The 26,021-nt window shown below is 42.3% G+C and overlaps 1 protein-coding gene and 1 long non-coding RNA gene across 5 annotated transcripts in view; one reads left to right on the forward strand and one right to left on the reverse strand.

Annotated features, from left to right (window-relative positions):
* RIPOR2 (RHO family interacting cell polarization regulator 2) overlaps positions 1-26,021 on the forward strand; it is a 98,380-nt gene that overhangs the window by 20,072 nt on the left and 52,287 nt on the right. Inside the window, exon 1 of one of the 3 annotated variants that reach the window (XM_081873356.1) lies at positions 6,153-6,680. The exons of the other annotated variants lie outside the window; for them this stretch is intronic. Within the exon in view, the coding sequence (XP_081729482.1) occupies positions 6,611-6,680 (70 nt within the window). The 5' untranslated portion in view covers positions 6,153-6,610. Of the gene's footprint in view, positions 1-6,152; positions 6,681-26,021 lie in introns of those variants that run through there. 3 annotated transcript variants of the gene reach the window in all.
* LOC309348369 lies at positions 6,690-25,964 on the reverse strand. 2 transcript variants are annotated; one of them, XR_014159358.1, is made up of 4 exons: positions 25,875-25,964; positions 10,715-10,861; positions 8,068-8,195; positions 6,690-6,828 (listed from the first exon to the last, which is right to left on the reverse strand). It is a non-coding gene; the product is annotated as an uncharacterized lncRNA (long non-coding RNA). The 2 variants fall into 2 exon arrangements; XR_014159359.1 differs by lacking the exon at positions 6,690-6,828 and having other exon boundaries at positions 7,853-8,195.

Here is a 26,021-nt window from a genome sequence, read left to right on the forward strand (position 1 = left end):
ATTCTTTGAACAGGCTATAGTATTCGTTTCTAATGCTTTGTGGCTAATGCTAAGATTGAAACAGTAGAAAAGACCTGATGGATTTAAACAGGTGTAATTCCAAGTTGACGCTGTGTTCTTGTTGTTGTTTTTTGAATTACCACCCTTAAAGCTGTAGAAATGTCAGTAACTCAGTTGGTTGGAGTGTGGGGCTGAAAGTGCCAAGGTTGAGGAGACTGCAAATAAGGAAATCAAAGGATGTGAAGGGAAATGGGCTCATTGTCCAGAAATCTATGAACTTTATTTCCCTTCAATAAATCAGTACCAGTTTCTCTTTTGTGGGCACCAAACCAACACATTCCTGCATCATTGTACTTAGTTAAAGGTAAAACATCTCACCTCTTTGAGGTAAAGAAGGGCTAGGTGTGAAAAGAACCACAATATGAACACTTTCCTCTTTTCAACTTTCATTTGTGGGGATGACCATGCCATTTCTGAATTTCCCTTTACTTCACAATATTTCAAAATAGTATTTTGCAGTATATATTTAAGAAGCAGTTTCGCTGCTCATACCCTTGAGAGTGGAGCAATCCTGCTTTAGTAACTCTGCTGTGACCTTGGATGTTAGCTATTTCCTGCTTATGTGATGCACTGTGGCCATATTATCAGAGTGGAAGTTGAGCTGGGTGGGCATTGCTTGTGGTCAGCTTTTCCTCCCCATGGGTTCCGTTCCCATGTGCCCTCTTTATCTTGTGGTTTGAGAAAAAGGAAGGAAACTTTGCTGTTGAAATTGTTCAGAAGTTTCTGTACAAAGCTGACATTGGGTGTAGCAAGTATTAGCAAGTATAGGGAAATAACGTTTTGCCTAAGAACTACCTGGAAGTCAAGTACAAATGTGGGAATGGGGCAAAGACTACAAGGACCACCTCTCCTCTTGTCAGTGAGAAGCCTTCTTCTGAGGAGGTGACTATGAGTGGAAATCAGGTGTTGAGCCTGCACTGATACCTCCTCCATTTCCAAGGACATGGAGACATGGGTGTGAACAAACCTTGCAGACCCAACCCTCTCAAATGAGTGCCCATCTACTTCTCCAGCTGCTGTGTTGTGTTGTGCTAACTCTGCTTTTCGAAAGGAAGGTGCAGGGGAACATCACTTGTTGCATCGTTGTCTTAACATGTGCTCAGCCATGACTCTTGAGTATTTCCTGCACCTTGTCTTATATCTTGCCCATGTACCAGTCTGATTTTTGCATTAAAGCCTTTGGCAGAAACAAAGCTGGGGTTTTTAGTTTTTTGTCCAGCAGTGAGGGTTAGGACACCAACCTTACTTGTAGATGCTGAGGGCTGGACCTGGAAACTTCGGCATGCAGCAAATCTCTGCCACTGAGCTGTTGTCCTTGTTTATTTTCACTAGGAGATAGATAGGAAGAGTGATTCTGTTGACTATCTGGGACTTCTTACTAGCTTTTGATACTTACTCATATGACATCCTTGGTTGGCAGTGTTTTGCTATGGCTCTATGGTTCCTACCTTTCCTGAAGATTCCAGAATGTATTGGTACTTGTAGTAAAGATCTTGTAGTAACTTTCTTGTGGGACTTCATATCTATATAAGCCACCATGAGAGGTCACATGCAGTTTTTGAGTAGGATCTCTATTTCTACTTTTCTTCTGTACCAGATGTGGTGGTGTCATCCTTGAATGAGGGCTGGAATTAGCAACTTTGAAACTTAATCCAGACAAAATGGAGTAGTTCATGGTGGGTAGTCTTAAAATTAGACAATTAATGGAATAACCTGTTCTGGGTGAGAGTCATCTCCTTGAGCCAAGTCAACATCTAGATTTTTAAGTGGAAGAAGTGGTTGGGAACATGATCTGTCAGCTTTTTGCCCCTGCTTTCTGCCTTCCTGAAAAAGTGAGACCCTGACTGAAATACTGCATTGAACTTTATGTGAGTCTGCCCTTGGAGCAGTTCAGAAGCTTCAGTTGATGCAGAACTCATGAGGCAGATATTCGCTGCTGGGAATAACTGCAATACTGTAAGAATTGTATTGGTTTCTAGACTGTCATGTTGCTGGTTCTTACTTTTGAAGTCATTTACAGCTCCAGTGTATGTGTTGCCCCAATATGAACCTCTCCAACCATTGAGGCCCAGTCACAAGTCTCTTCAACAGAAGTTGAATTGTCTGTAAGGCTGATAGAGAATTTTCAGTTGTGGTCTCACATCTATAACGTTTCTCACCATCTGGGTAAGAATGTGGTCTTCTCAGAAGTGTGCTTTTGAAACTTTTAGAAATTGTTTTTATAAATATTAAGACTTCTGTTGTATACCCTCTTACCCAGGAGTAAGCTACACTGAAAATAAGGGGAGTTACTTCTGAGTATGTGTGTACAGTATAGGATTGCATTGTTTGTCCCTTTTTTTACAGGCTGGGAGTTTACCTGAGCTGCATCTGTTTTTTGTGATTTGAGAATAAACTTTAGATACAGCAACTGTCATATTTTATTATTGCTTTGATGTTTTTAATCATTCTCCCCCCCCCATAGAACCCTTGCAAATAGAAAAGCTGAGTAAACATTTTTAAAATAAATAATACATAGCAACTATACATTTTCTAAAGAAATAATACATGTAACAAAGTATAGGTCCTGGAGACACTGGGGCAAAATATTCAGAATATGTATAAAATGGAGTGATGTTGTCTTAAAACGTTTAAATGGAAGCATATTTTGAAGCATCTAAGCATATTTTTTTTTTTATGACCAATCAGTTTTCCCCCCCGGAGGCACCGTGCTTATTTATGTCATGTGCCATTGGGAATATAATTGCATTTGTCCTTAGATTTCTCTAAATGTATACCATGCATGTACATGCAGAGTGCATTGAGATAGAAAATTTTGTTCCAGCTACCCAAGCAAATTGACGTGAGTCTTGGGAATTTTCTTACTCTTAGGAATGAAGTGATGATGTCATTCTGCCTGTTCTGGAAGCTATTTTCCCTAGAGGCAGAGAAAGCCAGAAGGGACCATGTCCACATACATAAGGAAGGAAGACCCACTGATTTTTCTCCATCCATTCTTCACCTCTCCCCTCTTTCCCTTTAGAGGCCAATTTCCTTGACTTTCCCTTTCCAACTTTTAGGGGGCGAAATAGCAATTAAAAATAAATAAGAGGAGCTAAAGAACAGGTGCTGGGGGGGGTGTGTGCATGCCAGCAGCTCTTCTTTCTCTGCACATGTGATTGTGATTCTCCTCCAGCTTTCTCAGCTAATAGGTTGAAGAGCATCCATGAAGAACAGGGTTGTTCTTATGACTGTTAGTAAATCTAATGTGCAACCTAGTTCTTAAGAGCCTTATGATGACTTCTTTTTGTTTAGGGTACTGTCAGAGGTAGATTTAGGGCAGCATGACTGGTTGCCTTGCCCAGGATACAGGAGCCAAGGGGGTGTCTTCCCATCACTTTCCCCAAGTACTTTTCACCTAAGAAACCACCATCTTTGTATAATCAGGCTTTGTTTTCCCAGTGATGGTTCTATATTTTTCCTCTGCTACAGAAAACTCTCTTTCTTTCTTTTTTTAAAAAAAGTATGAAACTTTAGAAAATACTCCACAGGTTTGGGAGTTTCTTTTCACTGTTTTCTCTTCTTTTTAAAAGGTTCCTCCCCCTGGTTTCTGCCTGATTAATTACTTCCTCTTTGTAATTCTGCTAATATAATTGCCCGTCCCCCTGTAATTAGAGACATATCGTTTCCCATTGTGTGTGTGTGTTCAATTAATCAAGCTGCAAGAGGAGGGGACTGAACTTTCCTAGGGCAGCGTGGACAACATGCAACCAGAGGAAAAGTCACTGAGCGTAAGCCCCTTTGCTGGCTCACCTTGTAGCAATGGTTAAGCACCTGCAAGAGGTTGGGAGAAAGGAGAAGAGACCCATGCCTGTTGCATGGGTAGGCTATAGAAGAGGAAGAAGAGGAAGAGTTTGGATTTGATATCCCGCCTTTCACTCCCCTTCAGGAGTCTCAAAGTGGCTAACATTCTCCTTTCCCTTCCTCCCCCACAACAAACACTCTGTGAGGTGAGTGGGGCTGAGAGACTTCAAAGAAGTGTGACTGGCCCAAGGTCACCCAGCAGCTGCATGTGGAGGAGCGGGGAATCAAACCTGATTCCCCAGATTAGAGACTACCGCTCTTAACCACTACACCACACTGGCTCTCCAACAGAATACATAAACACATCTAAGTGAAAATGTTCTGCTGCCATTCCTGATGCAAGAAAAAAGAGGAAAAGCCACTGTCAGAGAGCACTAAGAGCCTTGTATCTGGGACCGCCCCCCCCTTACTTTGACTTTACAACCTCATAGTACTTGTTGCTGCAGACAAAAGAGAAAGTTGCTAGGATTCAAATTACAGTCACTAATGAAATGAGCAGACCAAGGATAAAAAAGGGGCCAGCATTAACCAATATATTTATAATTTTCAAATGGGAAACCATGTTTCATCTCAAATAAAGACATCCCGCACCCTCCCCGTGTATTTTTGGAATATACTTCGCAGGATGCCATTTAAGTGGTGAAAGGGTGGCAATCAGAGAAACTTCTCTTAGGGGCCTTTGAAGTGAAGGTTGAGTCATTATTATTCATCACCAGGCTAGTTTGTGTGCTCATTTAGGTGACAGTTGTTTTCTCGAAAGAAAACAGCCTCTTGATGCTTTTTAATTCCTGAAAATAAAAGAAACAAGGACTGTCAAGGCATCCGGAAGTAGTGCTTTGAAAGCAGTGTGCAAGGAAACAAATTTAAATCCAAGGGAAAAACTGAGTGGCATAAGAAGGAAAGAGCCATTCTTTAATGCTTCAGAAACAGTGTTATATGGCTAAGCGCAATATATCTCTTATACTACATTTGTAAATGATGTGCACTGTCTGTGCATTGCACAGTGCTGAACAAAGAAGGAATATGCTTTCATTGCTCTTCTGTGTCACCATGGCAATTTTAAAGTACAGTTTCTGTAGCATTAATCAGAAATGCAAAGGCATAAGTTAAGGCCAGTGGACAGTGCATTGGAAAACCTTGATTCAAATTTTGCCACAGCCATGACTTGCAGACCCAATTCAGATAATACACTAAACCAGGGTTATAGAAGCTAAACTGTGCTTTAGTGCAACATCTAGATGGACAGACCATGATTTACAATTGGTAGGTGAAACAGAAGTACGGTTGTAGTTCAGCAGCGCTTCCAGGGCAATTTACAAAAATCATAATACAATATAGAACTGTAGAGTTGGAAGGGACCCTGAAGATTGTCTAGGCCATGCAGCTGTCCCATACAGGGATCAAACCTGCAACCTTGACATTGTCAGCACCGCGCTGCAGCCAACTTTGCTATCCAGCCTCTAGGCAATAAATTGCAACAGATTATGATAGCTAAATGGAAAGTAACTGTGACTCTCAGAGGTGTAGCTTACATTTTGCTCCGGGTTATTCTGGAAAAACAAGAGGCATCTAGTTGGAGAAGCTGGAATTTGGATTTACTCTGCAAGGCAGTTCTTGCAAAAGAATCTGCCTAATAGAACAGACAGTTATGCTAAATAATATCCTGTTCGCTGGAGCTTGCGTGTTTATTTTCTTTGATAAGAACTGGGCGCTATAACAATGTAGTAAATAAGTTGCAAGTCAAATGTAGCTTGTCACTTGACAATGGCATGGTTAGTTTTTTCATGGAAAGTCCTTGAAAAGTCCATGTAGTTTCCCAGCATAATTACACGCCACAAAAAGGGCAGGTACACATTGCATGCCATTTCATACAATGGGTTGCCTTTCATGTGGGAAATCCATAGCATGGAAGTGGCCTTACATAAGGCAATACACTCAGGGGCCGGATGAAGGGGGTGCAGTGGGGGCGGCCACCCCAGGTGTCACCACTGAGGGGGGTGACAAAATGCCAGGTGCTACTCACCGCAGGGCCTGCAGCGCACCCAAGCGACGCGTCTCTCCTGGGAGTGATGCGGTGGCTTGGGCGCCCGCAGGCTCCGCGCTGCCACAAAGGTCCGCCCATTGCCTCCCCCCCAGCTTAGGGTAGCTAAGTGGGAGGAGGCAGGCAGACTCCTTGGAGGCCCCACAAAGCATCCTGCCCCACCTTCCCCACCCCACAGGTGGCTGGCCCCACCCCTGGGAGCAGGGCATGCGCACCACCCCAGGCGCCAGATCGGCTTGCTCCGCTGCTGAATACACTTGATCATTTTCTCTTTGTATGTGCCAGCTTCTTAACATTACTGAACTTTACAGAATTAACCTAGCCACACTTCCTTCCTCTAAACAATGCACGTAAGTCAACTCTTTTCTTTGGAGCCCTTTTAGGAGCAGATTGATGTGGTGAAGTGAATTCACCATGTGTTTTCTTACACTTTGCCTCTCTTTTTTCAACTTCCTGCACCCATGAAGAAATACCCTGCTTCAGATCTCAAAAGCAACACCCAAGGTGGGGCAGAGAGGAAAACAAGACAGGCTATCATGTTCATGTAAATGAGGCTGTTTTGAGTTGTGCAGATGCGGAAGCCGCTGTCACCGGTGAACGGAAACAGCCCTGCGGTAGTACTAAAAGCAGCTTTATCATTCAATTCAGTAGTTGTTTGGCAGGCTCATGCCCAAGATGCACATCGAAGAGGAGGATCTGGCTGTCTCTGATGAAGCAGATGATATCTTCTGTGAAGGTAAATGATCTCTAACAAAGCTGCCGCTGCTTTTGCCATCACATGTTGAAGATAGGGTGTCCACATTATATTTCTTAAAGGATCAACTGTTCTTGAAGAGTCAGGAAGCTGCAGGGATGAAAACACACCACAAAGGGATGCCTTTCCCCTGCTAAATAAAAAGGCATTGTGGGTGTGATATAATGAATGAGATTCATATTAGTTACAGAGAAAGCTTACTGCAAGAGAGGGCAGTAGGCTTTAAGCTAGTCCTGCAGCCCTAGTCTGATGCACGTTTACTCACAAGTAGAGTTAGGGATTTACTCCCTACCAAATATGCATAGAAAAGCTATAGAAAACTATAACACTAAATCTACATTTGCAGGTCGCATGTCACTAAAGTGGTTGCCCTTACACATGTGCATAAACATTTGCAACTCCTACTGATGTAATTTTTAGTATGCATGTAAAAATCAACTTCAGTGCGGCTTGGCTGGCTTAAGTAGTTGTAGATCATGTCTCCACATCTCCAGAAGCGAAGAGTATTACAACCCACCTGAGAGCCATTTTCAGCTGGATTATAAAACTGTGAAAGCAACAGAGAATGATTTATCTGTCTATCATTGTTTTTGCTATCCTGTCACAGCTTTTCTTGTGTTGTATAATGTTAGGATCTGCATAGAACTATAGCATGAAGTTCAATGAACTTTTGGGTGGTTTAGCTCATGTGCTGCGAGCTGCAGTTCCCAGTTGAAATCTCAGCTTGGCCACAAACCTTTCCTCAGCATTCAGTCTCCAGTCTATATTACGGAGCTAATAAAATTGACCTATTTTACAGTGTACCTGGAACACCAGGATTTTGCTACATAAATGTAAGAGACCCTCTGGGCCCACCACCCATGATATCCTGATAACAGCATGGTAGGGAGGTAGGATGGGTGGGGTATATGTTTGTGGGACCCATCTCTCTTGCTGAATTTGTATTTTCTTCTGTCTGGAACATTTGGAACAGTTTTGCTTGTTTTATAATTGCAATGGTTTTATCTGTTTTCATAATTGTGCATTCTGTTGTTGGAACCTTTGGGTAAAAAATATTTTGAGCGACTAAATAAATAATGGCAGTGGGCTGCCTGCGACTTGTAAGAAAAGCGCAGCCAATGCCATCTTAATTTTTCCAGAATGCCACATTGGGGCTCAGAGGCCTGTGTGCGTGTGTACATCTTGCTGAAAGGTCATACATTTTGGAGCCTGAGATAGTGAAGGGTCATTAGAAGCAAATTTAGTGAAGGTCTCATCGGCTGCTCTGAAATATTTCATTGTTTGGTATGACATCTTTGGTGTGGTAGATTTGCACAGGAGTATTGATTCATTCACTAGTGGACAGTACATTCAGCATGGCAGTAGATACCAGAGAATCCAAGAATCCATCCAATTTCTTTTTCATTGTATGATGCTTTCTAATTTGAAAGTTAGCTGGTCTTGAGCTGATGGAGCTTGGAGGCAACTGGAATGGCTGTTGATGATGGGCAAGCATAGCTGTGGATACAACAACAGTTTCATGACAATAAAAAGTGGAGGCTGAATAGAACTCTGCAGTGCACCAAATCTTTAAAACAGCACATTAACATCTCTCAACAGGTGGTGAAACTGAGTCACTTACTGCTACCCTACCACAACAGGTGTATCTGTTTGCAATGTAGCAGAAGGGAGCATATGCCTTTAGTTACTGGGTTCTTACGTATTTTATTCTTGCCAAAGATCTCTGTGTATCTTTATCCTGATTAATCATGTATGCATAATCCATAAGAATTCAGTTTATACAAACAACTTGGTTCTCCTTCCTTTTGAACAGCTGGTGATTTCACATGTCCCCATCCCCCCTTTAAGTCTGTGTGTATGACAGCTAGAGATACTCAAAGTAGCTGACAAAAACAATCCCCTTACCTAGCTGGGTAGGACAGGTTTCTTGCCTACTCTGAATTGCTTTGCCTGTCAGCAGCGTCCACTCACTTCTGGTTTCAAACAGAGTAATTGTAAGATCAGAAGTGAAAACACCTACACAAGCCAAATGATTTGGGGCAGGCCCTGAATAAGCTGCAGGTGGTAAACTGCTCCAAGGTTGTTTTGTTTGTATTGCCTTTATCACCATAGCATTCTGGCAGAGTGAAGTCACTGGAGAGAAAGAGCATCTATTGAAAGAGGCACTGTTTGATTTCTATAGTAAAACATGGTGAACACTTCTGTACTTCTCCACCTGCTGTCATTCTTTAGAAGACAATTTAAATATCTCCAGGTCAGATAAACACCCACATGTGTGCCAATGCATTTAGCAAAGTCAATGTACCTTTCCGTATATTTCTTGAAAGCATAAGCCTGTTACCCTTTTTTTATATATTGATGGGAGGTTCTGCTGCGGCTAAGATTTTTCCATGATTTCACATTGGCTTGGTTTGCACAGCAAGTGGAGAGGAATTCATAGCTGCTTTGCTCCTCCCAGTCCCTTTGCTGCCATGCTGAGATAAGGTTTGGCTTAGCATGCCATCCGAACTAGGATTCGTGGTTAAGGTCTGTTTTCACTAAACACAAGCCGTAGCCAAGGTTTGTTCTTTGCTACTGTTCATGGTTGGTGGTGAGAGAACTTAACTATGAGTCCAGGTTTGGATGACACACTAATCCAAACCTTTGCTGAGCTCAATATGGTACTAAAAAGGACCAGGGAGGAGACAATCAGTTAAGACCTCCCCAGAAGTCGGCAGATTTGTGCAGTCCCAGTATGCCATAGTTTGGTTTACTGTGTCATGTGAACCAGTGCTGGCACAATGAATCATAGAATTGTAGAGTTGAGAGGGATCACAAGGGTTGTCTATTCCAACCCCCTGCAATGCAGGAATCACAGCTAAAGAATCATGACAGATGGCCATCCAACCTCTTTCTTAAAAACCTCCAGTGAGCCTGACTTGGAGAGTCATTGGCCAATTACAAAGAAAAATAAATTATGATTAAAAAGCACCATAGATTATCTTTGAAGATGTTTAGTAGGGCCAGTTCTAGGATGACTTCTAATACTTGCTTAGTTCTTTTGCATATTTTTTGTATGATTGATGTCCAGATGCGTTGGATTTTAGGACATTCCCACACTTGATCTTAGCCAAAAGGCCGAGAAGCAATTAGGACATTCCCATCACATGTGGAGGTATGTGCCTGTGGAGGTGCATCTTCTCCAGCATTTTGATGAGGTTCCTGGGCGAATTAGCGTTAGTTTCCATGGTGTTAGGTACCACCTGTAAGTGAGTTTAAGAGTGCGTTCTTTTATTTTCACTGATATGGATTTAAAGGGAGGTTTAGACCACATTCTGGTCCATTGGGTGGGGTTAATCTCATAGCCTAAAAAATGGAATGGCTCTTCAAAGCACATACTTTACAGTGCCATACTAATCATATCTAGTAAGCTGTATTGAATTCAACAGGGCTTATACCCAGGTAAAACGGGGGTTATTAGATCTCTCTCAAGACATAAGAGATGAATTAATATTAGCCCCTAATTTATTGCAATGTCCATGAGACAGCTACCCAACACCATGCCTATGCTTGCCTTTAGGGCCTTAATTGTTCCCATTCTTTCCATTTTCCAGCTGAGTAACTTGCTTGGATGCTCTTATGCTACATGACCCATTTTTCAGCTGTTTCTGCTAAGATGACACAGAGTTTCTCAAACATTCCACAGCACTAGAAATATCTCACTTCAAAGATGTTTGAGCAAATAGTGAGCCTGAAACTTGCCACCAAGAATCTCTGAGATCCTTCTCATTTATTTATGTGTTTACTTTATTGAATATTAATTGCATCATTCTCCTTTAAATTAATTCAGATCATCTTTCCATTTGCCCTTTGCAGTAAAGACATACAAATCCCTACGTACGTGCATATAACCCCTAAACACTTTTATTTATTTATTTTTAAAAAATGTTATACAGAAGGTGAATATTGCGGTAGCAACGGTAACTTGCTGCACGGCCTGCCTGCCATAGAAAAGCCTTTGGTGGCATTGGGCTTACCTCTTCTGATTCTGAGCGACATTGTTTGCCTTTGGTTTTGCTGCTTGGGAGAGATAGCCAGGGCGAGGCAGACAGTAAAAGAAATAAGAAGCGAGGAAAGGAATGCTGGGAAGAAGGTTCAGGGCAATGACAGGAAGAGAAGAAGACCTGAGGCAAAGAGACAAAAGGCCAAAATGAACAGAGAGAAGAATTACATGTGGCTAGGAACTACAGAACTGAGAAATGCCAAGAATCACATATTGATTTGAATAACTACTGCAATTAAATCTTTAATTCTGGTGAACAGTTAATATCCATAGCCAGGTAAAAATACCCATTGCGTCCCACTCACCTGGGAGTAAGCCCCGTTGAATTCAATGTGGCTTTCTTCTGAATAGACGTGATTAGGATTGCGCTGTAAAAGCCTTTTGAACAGGGAACGTTTCAACAACTTCTGAATGCCAGAAGTTGGGCACCTGTGCGTCCCTGTGGGGCAGTGTTCCAGAGGCCTTGGGACCCTGTTTCTAATCCCCACAGGTAATTCATTGCCTAGAGCTGATTTGCTTACTGGGTCATGCAGCCACAATCTTGCTTTGCCTTCTATTGAGATGTTCCTTCCAGAATTGTAATTGCATAGAATTTGGATGGTATGGTTTAAAAATTTATAAGCTGCATTCTGCCTCCCCCTCCCACAGCTGCTGCCAATGCATGTTATAAACTCCATCTTTGAAGCTCAGGAAGCATTATATATATAGGTTAATACATCTTTCTTAGATAGAAAAGGTGCAAGTAGCACTGCTATCAAGACAGTACATTGAAAGGGTACCTTTTGCTTTGAATAAGTGAAAGGACAGACAGATGGAATACATAATGTGAGCACTGAAGGGATAAAACATGAACATATAGTGTTGTTCAGGAAGGCCATTAACATTCCATAAGGGTTTAAGAAAACAGAGGTGACCTCTTTAAAATCTACAAAACACTTCTTTAAAATTCCAAACTTGTAGATTAAAAGAGAAACACTGAAATGCACAAATAGATTAGAGAGAGAGAGAAAATTAAATGGGCTTCCCCCTCGTAAGTAATCACAAAGCTATACATAATTTATGAATGTGTGTGTATATGTACAACTTTTCCCCCTTAAGGGTTCGTCAGACACATTGAATGACCCAGTAATGGCTGCCTGTCTCTTCTAATCCTCGAGACCAGAAATGATCAGCTAGCAGTTCACAGGCCAGCTCTCTCCCCACAGAGCAACTTTATCTAGCCTCTAGTTTCCCTACCAATTTTTAAAGCAAGTAGAGTAGGAGGGGGAAATGTGCAAACGATTTCCTTTGCAAAGGAGAAAATGCAATGGGATTGTGTTTGTATCTCATACACATTTCATTTCGTGTCCCTTTCAAACCCATACTGGTTAGCAAGGAGGCCAAGCAACACTGCCTTTTGAGAGCACCTCAGCTTTTGCCACCACCACCCCAACCTCATGTACCACCCAAATGTTCATGTCTGTGAGGCTGTTGCTGGTAGGTGGCTAATGCCAACTTTATTACCACACAAACCTTTCTCAAAAGTTTTCCTTTGGCAAAATTAGTTGCTGATCAGTAATCTTGAGAAACTGACAATACCTTTCAGCTGAAGTTTATGGTGACTTTTTAAAGAATATAAAGAGGCTACTCATCCTGTTCTCACAGTGGCCGCCCAGATGCCCGTGGGACACTTAATAATAATAATAATAATAATAATAATTTTTTATTTATACCCCGCCCTCCCCAGCCAAGGCCGGGCTCAGAGCGGCAAGCAAGATCTAAGCACAAAAGCACCCTCACCTCCTGCGGTTTCCAGCAACTAGTTTTTGCAACAACACACTGCCTTTGACCATGTTTTTTGTGTCTTAAAACACAATCCTATGATTGCTATATTCAGAAGTAAGTCCCACTATAATCAGTAGGATTTATTCCCTAGTAAGGGAATGGACCTAATGGTCAGGGGTCCCTTTACCGTTACCTTTTTAAGGGTGTTTATAATTTCAGCTTAAGCTATAGTTTTTGTACTGAAACTTTCCATAGTTTAAATATATTTAAGCTTGGCTAGTATTATAAGAACAGAACAGACTATGCAATGGAGACTTTATTCTGATTTTGCAGAGCATGGAAAGGATTCTGATTTTGTACTCAAACCTGATTACAGTGGTACCTCGGGTTAAGTACTTAATTCGTTCTGGAGGTCTGTTCTTAACCTGAAACTGTTCTTAACCTGAAGCACCACTTTAGCTAATGGGGCCTCCTGCTGCTGCCGCGCCGCCAGAGCACGATTTCTGTTCTCATCCTGAAGCAAAGTTCTTAACCCGAGGTACTATTTCCGGGTTAGCAGAGTCTGTAACCTGAAGTGTATGTAACCTGAAGCGTATGTAACCCAAGGTACCACTGTATTAATAGATCACTTCTTCAGTACAACCCACCCTCAAACTTGGATCCTAAACCTCTCCCCTACCCCAACAATAATGCCATCAACAAGCAATTTTTGGAAATATCCTCTTTGAAATTTTGCATTTTCCTTTCATAATGATTTCCTTTAATAACGATACTGCTTCAAAATAAACATATGCAATAAATATTGCAAATTCTACGCATTTTGTGGGAAGCGCTGTTCATATTTTTTTTCTTTTTTCATTTTAAAAAGGCAAGTCAGTCATCTCCCATTCCCCCAAAAAACATTGGAATGTTACCATGTATTATTTGGTAACGATTCTGTAGCTGCCCGGTCTGCAAGGTATTCTGCTTGTTGGGAGACTGAGAGCAACTTCTCATGAAAGCTTTCACAGCTCATTTATTTTGCCTATCCCCTTTGGTTTATCTCCCACTCCAAGGGAACATGAATGCACATGGAACTCCCTGAGCCCTGGTGGAAAGAAAGGATAATTATTTCTGGTTCATCACCAAGGCAACTGAAATTTCCTATAGAATTTACTTCTCATAGCAGTGTTGTTTTTTTTAAGTTCCTGCTGTACATCCGCCCCTTGAGAGAAATCTGGAGCTCTGGGGAAGATGGTGTTTCTCTGATATGTGTCTCCCACCATTGATTTGATAGAACTCCTCTTCCACAGCCTTCCCACAGAGTTAAGAAGTGTGCAAAGCCCTTTATGCCTCCTAGCTTAACACTTGCTGAAAAACAGCACTGTCCCTTGAGAGGAGCCTTACACGAACACAATTTTATTTAGTCTTTAATAGATGTCTTCCCAAACGTTGCCCTGGTTCATGCATTGTTAGACTTGATGTCTTTGCATTGGGGGGAGAATGATAAAACTCCTCCCTTCCATCATGGAGATTAATGGATTGTCTGGGCTGAATGCTGCTCACATAATTTATTTCCCACAAAAAGGGGTGGGCTGAGCCTTCATGTGATCAGACCTTCACATGGAGACCCTGACTCATAACGTTTGGGTTGGGTAGAGGGGATAGACAGCATTGTTCATTTGCCTCACAAAGGCCCTAGGGAGTGTATGAACCAGGCCTTTGACATTTATATATATATAATGTCAGTGGCTTTTTGTATGCTGGCACCACACACCTTTGGAATGTTTTTTTCCTTCCAAGCAGCTCACACTGGCCTGATATTGCTGGGACATTCTGTTCTAATCTAACCATTCACCAACAAGTCATACCTTAGGCACTAATTATTGCCTTTTGATTACTTCATTTAAGGTAATTAAGGCATCAAGTCCGTATTTATCGGTGTGATGCTGATAATGCCAAGGTTGTTTGGGCGTTTTCATTTTGTTTAATCCTTTAAGCCACAGCCCTTGGTACTGTTCAACAGTAGCATCTCATCTGATACAAATTTGTTGGGTTTTTTAGTTCCAAATCTATAACAATACCAGTAATTAATGATAGATTCCACCTAAATGTCAGGAAGAACTTTCTGATGATAAGAGCTGTTCAACAGTGGAACAGACGTCCACGAGAGGCGCTGGACTCTCCTTCCTTGGAGGTTTATAAAGCAGAGCTTGGATGACCATCTGTCATGTGTGATCTAGCTCAGATTCCTGCATTGCAGGGGGACATAATGGGGACATAACAAAAACAACAACCTAGAAGCTATTTCCCCAGAGGGGAACCATACTGGGCTCTCCCAGCTAGCTTAATGAATGCCTGTAGAGCCCAGCATGACATTTTTTCCTGTCAAGGCAACTGACACTGAAAGGAGAAGTGTCAGGCACAGAGCATGCAGAAGCATGTCCCTTCTGCTTGTTCCTGCTACTGTCTGCCGCCGCCCCCTGCAATCTAGAGGCCCTACTAAGGAGGTGCTTTGAGAGGTGGCACCACAGGGAAAGCACACTGGGTGGGGTCTGCCAGGAGGGAAACAAGTGGCATGTTTCCTGGAGGAGTCTCAGATCTAATCCTAGATCTGCAAACATGGCCACAGAAAAGGCCATCTCTTGAATCCTAATCCATCTTGCATCTGCCACTGATGAGATGTTTGAAGGAGAGCCTCTAGAGCAGCCTTTCTCAGCCTGTGGGTCCCCAGATGTTGTTGAACTACAACTCCCATCACCCCTAGCTAGTAAGGCCAGAGCTCAGGGATGATGGGAGTTGTAGTCCAACAACATCTGGGGACCCACAGGCTGAGAACCGCTGCTCTAGAGCAGTGTTTCCCAACCTTGTGCCTCCAGCTGTTTTTGAACTACAACTCCCATCATCCCTGACTAGCAAGACCAGTGGCAAGGGATGATGGGAATTGTAGTCCAAAAACAGCTGGAGGCACAAGGTTGGGAAACACTGCTCTAGAGCATACTTTAAAAGGACAGACGGGCTCATGCGGCAGGAGCATTCCTGTAGGTGTCCTGGACCCAAGCCATTTACAGGGAGTGCCCAACACTTAATGTTGCACCCCCAACACTATTCAGTGCCTGAATTTGTTGTGGATGAGAAAGGGTGTTGGATTTCTGCAAGATTGTTTATTGGGTGCATTATGAATATTGGAGGGAAAGGGAAGGGACAGTGCCAGTGAAACATGAGAGGAAAGGAGAAAAGGGAGAGGCACAACAAGAAGAAGATGCTCTAAATGAAAAAGTTGATTTCTCCGTTCCTAGCATTTACCCACCACCTGCTGAGTATCTGAGTCCCAAATTCCACATATTCACTTTCAGCGTGGTAAAGTCATTGCTAGCTTATCATACCTCTTCAATTTCACACGGCAAATAGTTCTTATAAATGTTCCTCCATATGTTTGACAATTGCTCTTTGCCGCATAAGAGAAGCTGTTGGTCTTGGCGCCTTCCACCTGGCATTGTAAATGTCAGAAATGGAAGCACATTTATTAAAAAACATCTACCACATGTAACTTACAAGGTAAAATGAACCCAGGGAGTATCATCTCCCAATATCTGCGCATAGTGGGGAGTCTTATTGGAGAAAACGTAAAATACAATGTACACTTACCTAAACTGTAGCAATATATAGTTGCACCATTGCTTGCTTGTGCAACTAGTTCAGTTCTGTGCTGAATTCTAGCGAAGTCCTTTTGCAATTCTCTCCTCCACCACAGCCCTTCCTCCTTCAGCATTAGATTCCATGACATCACGTAATAGGAACATTCAGTGCAAAATGTCTTGTTACATGGGATTAGTGATAGCAATAGGAGTACAGAAACATTGCCTCACCCTTCTGCTATGGGAACTGCATAGACTGGTAGTTTAAGCTAAGATAGGGATGCAGCAATTAAGGGGTTGCCACAAGAGTACCAAATATTTAATGGGGACACCCATTTTCTTTTCATTGGTTCCAAGTTTATGCAGATCTTGTGGCAGCTTCAAAATCATTGCATGCCAATCTTACTCATTTTATAATACCCGGCATGTGGAGCCATATGCCCATCATGTGTGCCCATCATATTGTCACATGTTGACACCTTTTTGAGGGTTTCAGCTAAAGTGTGTTTCAAGATCCGAGCTTGTCTCAATTCTTTGTACCACATTTCCCCATAATATTTTTATTTAATAGTATTTGCTTTAAAATCCCGAGAGGCGAGTGGATTTAGCATAAGTCGGCCACAGAATAAATCCAATTTTACTCTTTAGCCACTTTCGCACCCCCCCCCCTTTTCCATGGCTTTGAAAACAGGCCTGAGTGGAGTTACAAAAATGAAAATCTAAAGAAATTGCATTATTTATTAAGATGCACTTAATTTCTAGAAAGCCTACCATAATCATCTTACCCAGCATCCTACATTATAATTGTATTATCTGTTGGATCTACTAACAAGCAAATGGTTATATGTATGTGCATTAGCTCAACAACTAAAAAAGCTTTCTTATATTAATTAGATTCCTTTCTGCCACATAAGGGAATCCAAATTGTAGAGATGTTATTGGTGGAGATGGCATGGTGAAAAAGCATAATATGATTTTTTTTTCTTTTGTCTCCTTGAACAAAATGATTGTGTTGTTGGTGAGAAGCCTCAATAAGTTACTGTATTTTTCCTTGTATAACCCCCCCCCCAATTTGTGAGGAATCCAAATTAAGAAAATGGGGGGAGATTTGTTGAGCTTTTGTGGGGGGGAGCATTGCCCAGAGTTGTTGAGCTTTTTTGGGGGGGATTGCCAACAATTGCTCACCCGCATGACCTACACTGCCACTCGCACACATCGCTGAAGCCACCAATTGTCTGCCCCCTCGCCACCAGCAGCCGCCAATCTCCCGCACAATTGCCACAGCCACAGCCAATCAAAACCAGCCCTTAAAACACCCACCAATCACCGCTGACAATTTCCTGCTTGTGACAGCAACCAATCCCCACTCACCCCAATGCACTATCTGTGTATAAGACGACCCCCAATTTTTAAGATTAAATTATAATAAAAAAAACCCCTCATTTTATACACAGAAAAGTCTGGTATAATGTTGACTCAGAGGAAATTGTGTAAGGATTGAGAACTGTAATAAAGCTGATCTCTTGCAGCAAAACACAAAACACGAAGCAAAGAGTCTTAACCATTTTCTTTCAGCATAAGATGTTGTAAACTACAATCCACTTCATTAGAGCCACAAAGTGCTATTCTGAGTTACACACACAAGAAAGACCACAGGTAGAAAGGATTGAATTGGGGGGGGGGGCACTGCAGTATTTTTTTAGATCTCTGGTGCTTTGCAAGCTTTTTGTTTTGTTTTGGCATTTTGCTGTAAAATATCAGGACTATGAAATGTTGCAGTTAAAGCAAAGATGTGCTGCTTTTGTGAATGTTGACTTTTCTTTAGATGAACGACACTATATGTTTGTACGTTCCTTTTGCTACCAGGGTTGACTACATAACCCTTTCTAGCTTTGTAACAGCCCTGTGAGGTTGGCTAGGCTACATGAATATATGTAGCAGTTTTTGCAAATAGATTGCTGGGGGAGGGTGTGCCCAGGCACCGAGGCACATATATATATAGCATGCTAGGCCCAGGGAAATCCTGTTGGCATTCCTGTTACACATGGAGGGGGTACTGTAAACTGTGAGGTCAGAAGAAAATGAAATTCAGAATAGCCTAGACATTGATAATTATGTAATTCACAGTGGTTCTTCACAGAACAGTTGCTGATAACTCAGACATCCTGGCACTGGTAAGACAATGCATGCAGTGCCAAGAGAACTCGTCCTTTCATCATTACTTGCGAAAGATTTATTAATACATTTATTTTGAGTGGTAGGCCAAGTTTATTTATGACTTTGGGATACCCAGGCAGGAGTTGCTTTTAAGACTGCTGAGGACAGTATCATTGAGGCAGTCATTGCCTTTTTGTGCATACTTAGCCCATTGCACACTCTGATTAAACAGTCTCTGCAAATATTTGAAGCACTACAAAACCCTGCAAAGCCTGTTAAACAGACATGGCATTGGAATGAGTGTGCACACCATGAGCGTATTTCATATCACCTTTAACAGCCTGCAAAAACTGTTCTTTGTCTCCAACCCCGATTTATCCACCCACACACTAGCATTCCAAGACATGTGCAGGGGAAAAAATATCCTTCATGCCTACCAGTTTACCCAGGGAAAAATGGCATGGCCTCGTTTTATATAGCTTCCACAAAGTATGGGGTGGCACTGCTAAGCTCTTCTCCGTGTCCCTCTTTACGAATCTTTGGTGCAGTCCCTGTACTAGACGCCCAGCATCAATTATATTATCTCATCCTGGCCTCCCACCCTAAAATTAGAAATCCATATTTCACAAAAAAATTAAAAAAAATAAAATGAGCTGAATAAGGTACAGTGGTACCTCAGGTTACATACGCTTCAGCTTACAGACTCCGCTAACCCAGAAATAGTGCTTCAGGTTAAGAACTTTGCTTCAGGATGAGAACAGAAATTGTGCAGCGGCGGTGCAGCGACAGCAGGAGGCCCCATTAGCTAAAGTGGTGCTTCAGGTTAAGAACAGTTTCAGGTTAAGAACGGACCTCTGGAACGAATTAAGTACTTAACCTGAGGTACCACTGTACACAAATTTAGTGCCTGTCCAATCAGCACAAGTTATTTGACATGTGTTGGCTTTTCTTGTTGCATAGGTCGCACTGCTTTAGTACAGAATTATAGACTTGAATTATGCAGATTGGACATGCACTTAATTTGTACACAGACAACTCTCTTTTTGTGGAACATGGTCAGTGTAATGGGCACAGTCTGGGCCAATTAAAATTACTGAGAATTTTGAGCTTGCATCCAGTGGCGTAGATCTCTTCCTCTTTTCTCAGTATCCATGGTGTTAGAAAACTGGATATATCCATCAATGCAATGATGATAAATAAAATGGATTGTTTCTCATTCTGTATTGGCTATTTTTTTAATAATAAATAGAAAATCTGTTTTCTGATATGTAGGTTAAAGAATGCCAATGTATGCAAAGCTTTGTTAATTTTATACATTGCAATTTGTCTCTTTAAAATTATTAAGAGGTTAATCCCCAAAACTTTTTTGTGCAAAACATATGGGAAGGACCACAGCTTTTGACTGGCTGGAGTGTGTCCTTCAGTGTGGTAATGCGTCTCCTGCTCGCCTGGGTGGAGAAGGGGGCTAGTGTATGTAGAAACCTCTGACTTGCCTGGTTGAAATTTCCCTTTGTACAGTAGCCAATGAGTCACACCCATTGTATCAGGCCCCTCTCAACAGTGGATGTGGTCCCTGGAATTTTGCCATGAAAAAATGCAGCCCTAACCAGACACTCTGGTTTTAAACAAACTATGGTCAATTTCATAGCAACACAACCTCAGACTATGGGTTAGGGAACTCAGTTGTTGAACTAACCAGAATTCATTTTAAACCAAGATCTCTGTGTCTGAATTCATATACATATTATGCATCATGTTCACCTAGGTCAGTGGTGGCAAACCTTGGCACTCCAGATGTTTTGGAACTACAACTCCCATCATCCCTGACCACTGGTCCTGCTAGCTAGGGATGATGGGACTTGTAGTTCCAAAACATCTGGAGTGCCAAGGTTCGCCACCACTGACCTAGGTGGTTGTAATATACACAACTCTGGTTGACTCAGATAAGAAACATTTATGTCCTGCCCACAAGTCTCTACTTTTCTCTACTTCTTACAAAGAAAGAAGAAAGAATGATAAGTCCATCAGTTTCAGTGGCTATGCTGAGTGAGTCATATACTTGCCACCTATAGTACCTCTAGCATTAGATCCCATTATTGCATTTACATTGCTAATCTTTGCAGTTATCTCTTTACTGTTGCAATAAAACATAACAGGTTTCCAGATGCTTTTTAGGCGTATTAATTAGGGAACACAGAATTCACTCACTCTCTCACGCACTCTCTCTCTCACACACACAACATGTAGAAAAGCTGCACAGCCAGTTCTGGTTGCTAAGCATTTTGAGAAATTGGAATGTACAGTTCTATCAAGCCCACTTGTGAGCTCCTTACATCTGCCATAGAAAAGGGGGGTGGTACTGAGGGAAATAGTATGCAAGAATGACTAGAAATCTCTCTTGGTGTGGTTGACAGTTTGTGAGAGAAGTCAGAACTGGAAACGTATTTCAGATGTGACATTTCGGTGGCGAACGTGGCAGGAGTGTGCCCAAAGCAGAGTTGGCAGCTGCTTCTAGAAATCTGCATGCCAGGGATTGTAACCTCCCAAATGGGTCAATGCCTGCCTCTTACATTTGTTACTATTGGTGAGCCAAGGCCCTTTAAGAAGAGCAAAACGATAGACTAAAGAAGGAGAACCCTGGACAGGTACAGTAGCATAACAGGTACAGTGGTACCTCCGGTTACGAACTTAAATCGTTCTGGAGGTCCGTTCTTAAGCCGAAACCGCTCGTAACATGAGGTGCACTTTTGCTAATGGGGCCTCCTGCTGCTGCTGCCGCGCGACTTCCTCTTGCATCCCGGGGCAAAGTTCGCAACTGGGAGCATCTACTTCCGGGTTAGCAGAGCTCGTAACCCGAAGCATTTGCAAGGAGGATGGTGCATAACACGAGGTTCCACTGTACAGCCAGTGTTCCGCTGCCTAGAGAGGTCACTTCCTGGTTTGCATGGAGAAGCCATTTTCAATAGAGCCCAGCAATGGAATTGCACAGCTGTGCTGAGGCAGACCAGCTGTTGAAATTTTGAACCCCTAACAATTTTTGTGCCTGAGGCAGCCGCCACTGTACCCCCCCCCTTGCTACTCCACTGGACAGGTGGGGAGCATATTTGTGAAAGGTTGTTCAGAACTCCCTAAAGCAGCTAGAAAACTAGCAAATAAATGACAGGACTTCTTTCTCCCAGATATGCTAGCGCACCTCAGTCTACCTCCCAGTTCTACAGTAGCCTTCCCCAATCTGGTGCCCTCCAAATGTTGCTGGACTATTTCTATCATCCCTGACCCATGTCCATGCTAGCTGGAGCAGAAGGGTGCATTTTGACCTGCTGGGAACCTGAAGGGCCCTGCCCTGCTTCTCTCCACCTGGCTTGGGGCGGGGCCTGACAGGCTCCATAAAGGAGTGTTGTTGCTGCTGCTGCTGGGCAGAGAGGGCTCCGTTTTTGTTTTCTTTTTGTTTTTGAATTGTTTTTATTTTTTATCTATGTCATTTTAAATTGTGATTGATATTAATGCTGTATTCTTAGTTTTAGATTTTATGATTTATGTGGAAACTGTTTTTTATTTAGTTGTGTACTTTTTGATGTGTTTTATTTATTGTTTATGACTTTTGTTATGTTGGTAATTATGTAATTCTTGTCATGTTATAAGCCGCCTTGAGCATTGTTTTAACTATGGAAAGGTGGCATACAAATAAAATGAAGAAGAAGAAGAAGAAGAAGAAGAAGAAGAAGAAGAAGAAGAAGAAGAAGAGCTGGAGGGTAAAAGATTCTCCACTCCTGGTTTGGTGTGTCTGCACTTTCTTTGTGTGTGTTTTATTGCACTGTAATTTATGTAACTTGAATGCAAGATGCATTTTTTAATATTATGAGAATTGCCATTAGGAGTGGATATAGGGTGCATTATAAAGAAATGAGTAAATTGTCAGTAGTAATAAAAATAGATTGTATTGTTAATGTTAGGAGATCTTTTCCCATTACTATTCCCATTGCACATTTCCCAGATTTTCATAAGAATTATCACATATTGTGCCCCCAAGGGAAATGCATCTGCAAACGTGTCCTAAATGTTCACCCCTGTGCGAAAATTGCAAGAGAGTTGAGCGTTAGCAGCACAGATTGCAAAGGTAGGATGCTTTTAAGCACCCATGTGATTATTTGAAGAGTTAATACATGCAAAGCATTGAAATATTACATTTTTATGATGTTGGTGAAGAAGAATCCATTTGTGTTCATGTAAATGTAATACAGTCCAGAGTTAACACAGATTGGTGTTCCTTCAGTTGCCCAAGGCAAACCTTGCTTTTGTGGTTCTTATTATGTGTTTTGTACTTGGCTGCATCCTGGGTGACCTATTTTTAATGCAATGGCAGATTACACTTCAATAGAGTGAATAATTCATAGGTATAGTAGCACTATCACAGTAGCAATACAATAGAAGCTTTTATGCCTGTCTAATTGTGGAGAGAGGCAGCATTCTCTGGCATTTTCTACTGAATTAGCAAAACAAGATACATGTGAAATGAATGATTCTTTCAAATGCAGCAACATCAGGGACACTGAATGATGTGGAAAGGCAGGTTAGGGCTAGCCTATGTGGTATTCAAATGTTTGTTATATAGCTATTGAGGTTTTGGGGGGATTTGACTGAAATAAAGGAAGACAGGATGAAATTGGACCTATTGGTTTTCTGCATTTGCTACTGCAAAGTTATATTAAAAACTTCCCCAGAGATAGCTTGTAAGTTGTATATGCACCAGTAGATTAGATACAAAGTAGGAAGGTGAGCAGACATTAGCACCCCAAAGCTTCCTGGAATATATATAGCCCAGGGAAAGTTTGTGCATGCCGAATACATACTTTAAAAGTCCAATAACAAACTGAGGCATTTCAGGTGTGCAAGTAACAATAAAAAATATAGTATACTTTTATAGGTCAAATCAGCAGAATTCCCATTTCACAGCTATCAGCAGGTCTACAAAAGCAAACGCAAACTGAAATTGTTGTGTTGGTGGAAGCAGTGCTAGAACTACTGGGGGAGAGGGGCTAGCTGGGCTTTTTGCCCCAGATGAAGCCTCGGGGGGGGGGGGCATTCAGCCCCCCTGCCTATGTGTGTATGTACAGAAATGTGTGTGCCAAACTGGGTGTTTACCTAGGTGAAACAAAGCCTACTTTCGCCCCTGGATGGAAGTGGTGCTTCTAAATGACAGGAATATAATATTACACCAGGGCAAAACTTCTAGGGGCCTGTCCATAGCTCAGCTTAATGTGGATTGTGAACCATAGCTGTCAAGTGTCCCTTATTTGAAGGGACAGTCCCTTATTCCAGCACCATGTCCCACTGCTGTCCCTTATTGATGGATGTCCCTTAAATGATGTCCCTTAAATGATGTCCCTTAAATTTTATTTTATTTTTTTTATAAATATTTATTAAGGTTTTTAAATATAAATGCACACATAATAAACAATCTTACTTCTATCACAACAATTTCATCACTTCCTTGGACTCCCTCACGTCTCCCGCTCCCATTTACATCATTAAAAATTTTTTACAAACAAATTATCAACTTGTTTACAATCTCATGTCCACTCATTCAAATATAATCTAGCACTTCTTCCAAAAAATTTTATATTTTCTTTAGTCTCACTTATCATCAAATTTAAATCTAGTTTAGTGGTGGCCAGTTTTTTATAATCTAGCATCCTTCTTAACATTCAACCAAATTACAATGTTTTTGTAGATACATCTTGAATTTCTCCCAGTCTTCCTCCATCTTCTCTTCTCCCAGATCACGGATTCTGCCAGTCATCTCGGCCAGTTGCATATAGTCCATCAGCTGCATCTGCCACTCTTCCAGTGTGGGTAGATCTTGAGTTTTCCAGTTTTTTGCGATGATGTCCCTTAAATTTTAAAGGAAGCAGCTCCTCTCCCTCCCTCCCTCCCTGCCGGCCAGGGAGGAGGGAGGCTCCAACTGTGTTGCTTGGCTGTGTTGCTCCCCCAATAAGAAGTCTAAGAACGACTGGGGGGTGGAGCTTGCATGCCTTGTGTGTGGCTAGTTAATGCAAGCTGAGGGGTTTTTTGAATGCTGGATGCCATTTTGTTGCACGTGCTGCTGCAAAGTTTGCAGTGCAAAGCCAGGCTGGGGAGCCATCTTAAGTTGAGGCTGCATAGGCCTTGTGGCGCATGCGATTCAGATTCTATTCAGTTGAACCTCTGGTTACAAAGTTGGTTGGACAGTGTTCTCAAAGCTACCCAGCATGAGTTTGACCAGACTGCAGGAGGTCAGGAAGACTGGAGTGCCTGGAACAGGTGAGGCTGCTGGTCCCTTATTTTCAAGGCTGCTGGTCCCTTATTTTCAAATCTGTAAGTTGACAGCTATGTTGTGAACCCCTTGTGCCTCCTTTAATTCCCCCTTGTCCATGCAGAAGCCTCCTCCAACTGCTTCTGTTCTCTACACTTACTGCCCCCTAAATCTGGAGATTCCAAGTGCTCTGGAAATCCAAATAGGGGAGTCAGTTGTACATCCCAGGCATGAAGAAGTCAGAGGTTTCTACATGAGCACACCTCTCTTGATTTCAGCCAGGCAAGTTCAAACATACATTCCAGCCATCGAAGCCGAAAACTCTCGAGGAGGGTGTGAAGCAAAGGCAGTGACAGTTGAGACCGGGGAAGGCTAGAGGGCTAGAAAGGCATAGAGAGGCATGTTTGCACCCCAACCCTGAGGTTAAGCACCCCTGCATTAGGGACTCCGCTCAATGCACAGCTGAAGGTTAATGCTGTGTTCATCTGCGAGGTGTACCACTAACACTGTTGATGGTAATGATTAATCAACGGTATAATGACACCTAGTGACAAAACAGAAGCGCTAATACTACCCATATATGCCCTGATTCAGATTATGTCTGTGTGTACACCATAAGGCACAACTGAAGCACATTCTTTCCGTCAGAGTATTCTGGGCAGAGTTGCAATTCCCAGCAACAAACTGCAGTGCCCAGAATTCCTTTTTGGGTGGGGATGTGTTTCAAATGTATGTTCAAGGTATAGTCCATATGCAGCCTTAGTAGTGTGAATTATGTGTGATTAGTGGCACTAGATATGGGTGGGGCTGCTCATGTGCACCAGAATGCACTAAACAACTAAAGCAGCAACTTCCAGAATCATATGGTTTAGGGGCTTCTCATCCTCAAATTCTTATGCCACTACACCTCTGCTGGTCTTTAAGGTTCCACAGAACTCTTCTCTGCTTGCATTGCTGAGAGTGACATAGTGCTTATAAACATCCACGCACAGAAACACATTTTGATGAATATACAGCCCCTGGTTTTGCATTCACCTACCAGTCCTCCCCCCCCCCCAAAAAAAAACCCCAGGTTGGATACAACTGGGCATAAGGAAGGCTTCAGATAATTATCCACCCTGCTGGAACAACAGCGCGTCAGAAATTGAACCTGGCAAACTGCTGCGGCATTCACTCTCGCCACGGTGCAGAAAATAAACTCCTGTCTCCCCTGAGGCATGGGAGACGGCATTACATAAATATTTGCAGAGGAAACAAGAATGCCAGAGTGATCAAATGAAGGGAAAAGGGAAAGCTCTCCTCACCTATAGCAGCTAGTTAAGTCTCGGAGAAGCAGCTGTTTCACTGATCCCTATAGTCTCAGCACGGATGACGCTGGAGTCAGACGCTGCGACCCCCCCCCCCACTTCTCTCCCTCCCTCCCTCTCACACACATTCCCTCTCTTCTCTAC

Source organism: Podarcis erhardii, assembly GCF_964252035.2.
Source record: "Podarcis erhardii genome assembly, chromosome: 8".
In the NCBI taxonomy this organism is placed as follows: domain Eukaryota; kingdom Metazoa; phylum Chordata; class Lepidosauria; order Squamata; family Lacertidae; genus Podarcis; species Podarcis erhardii.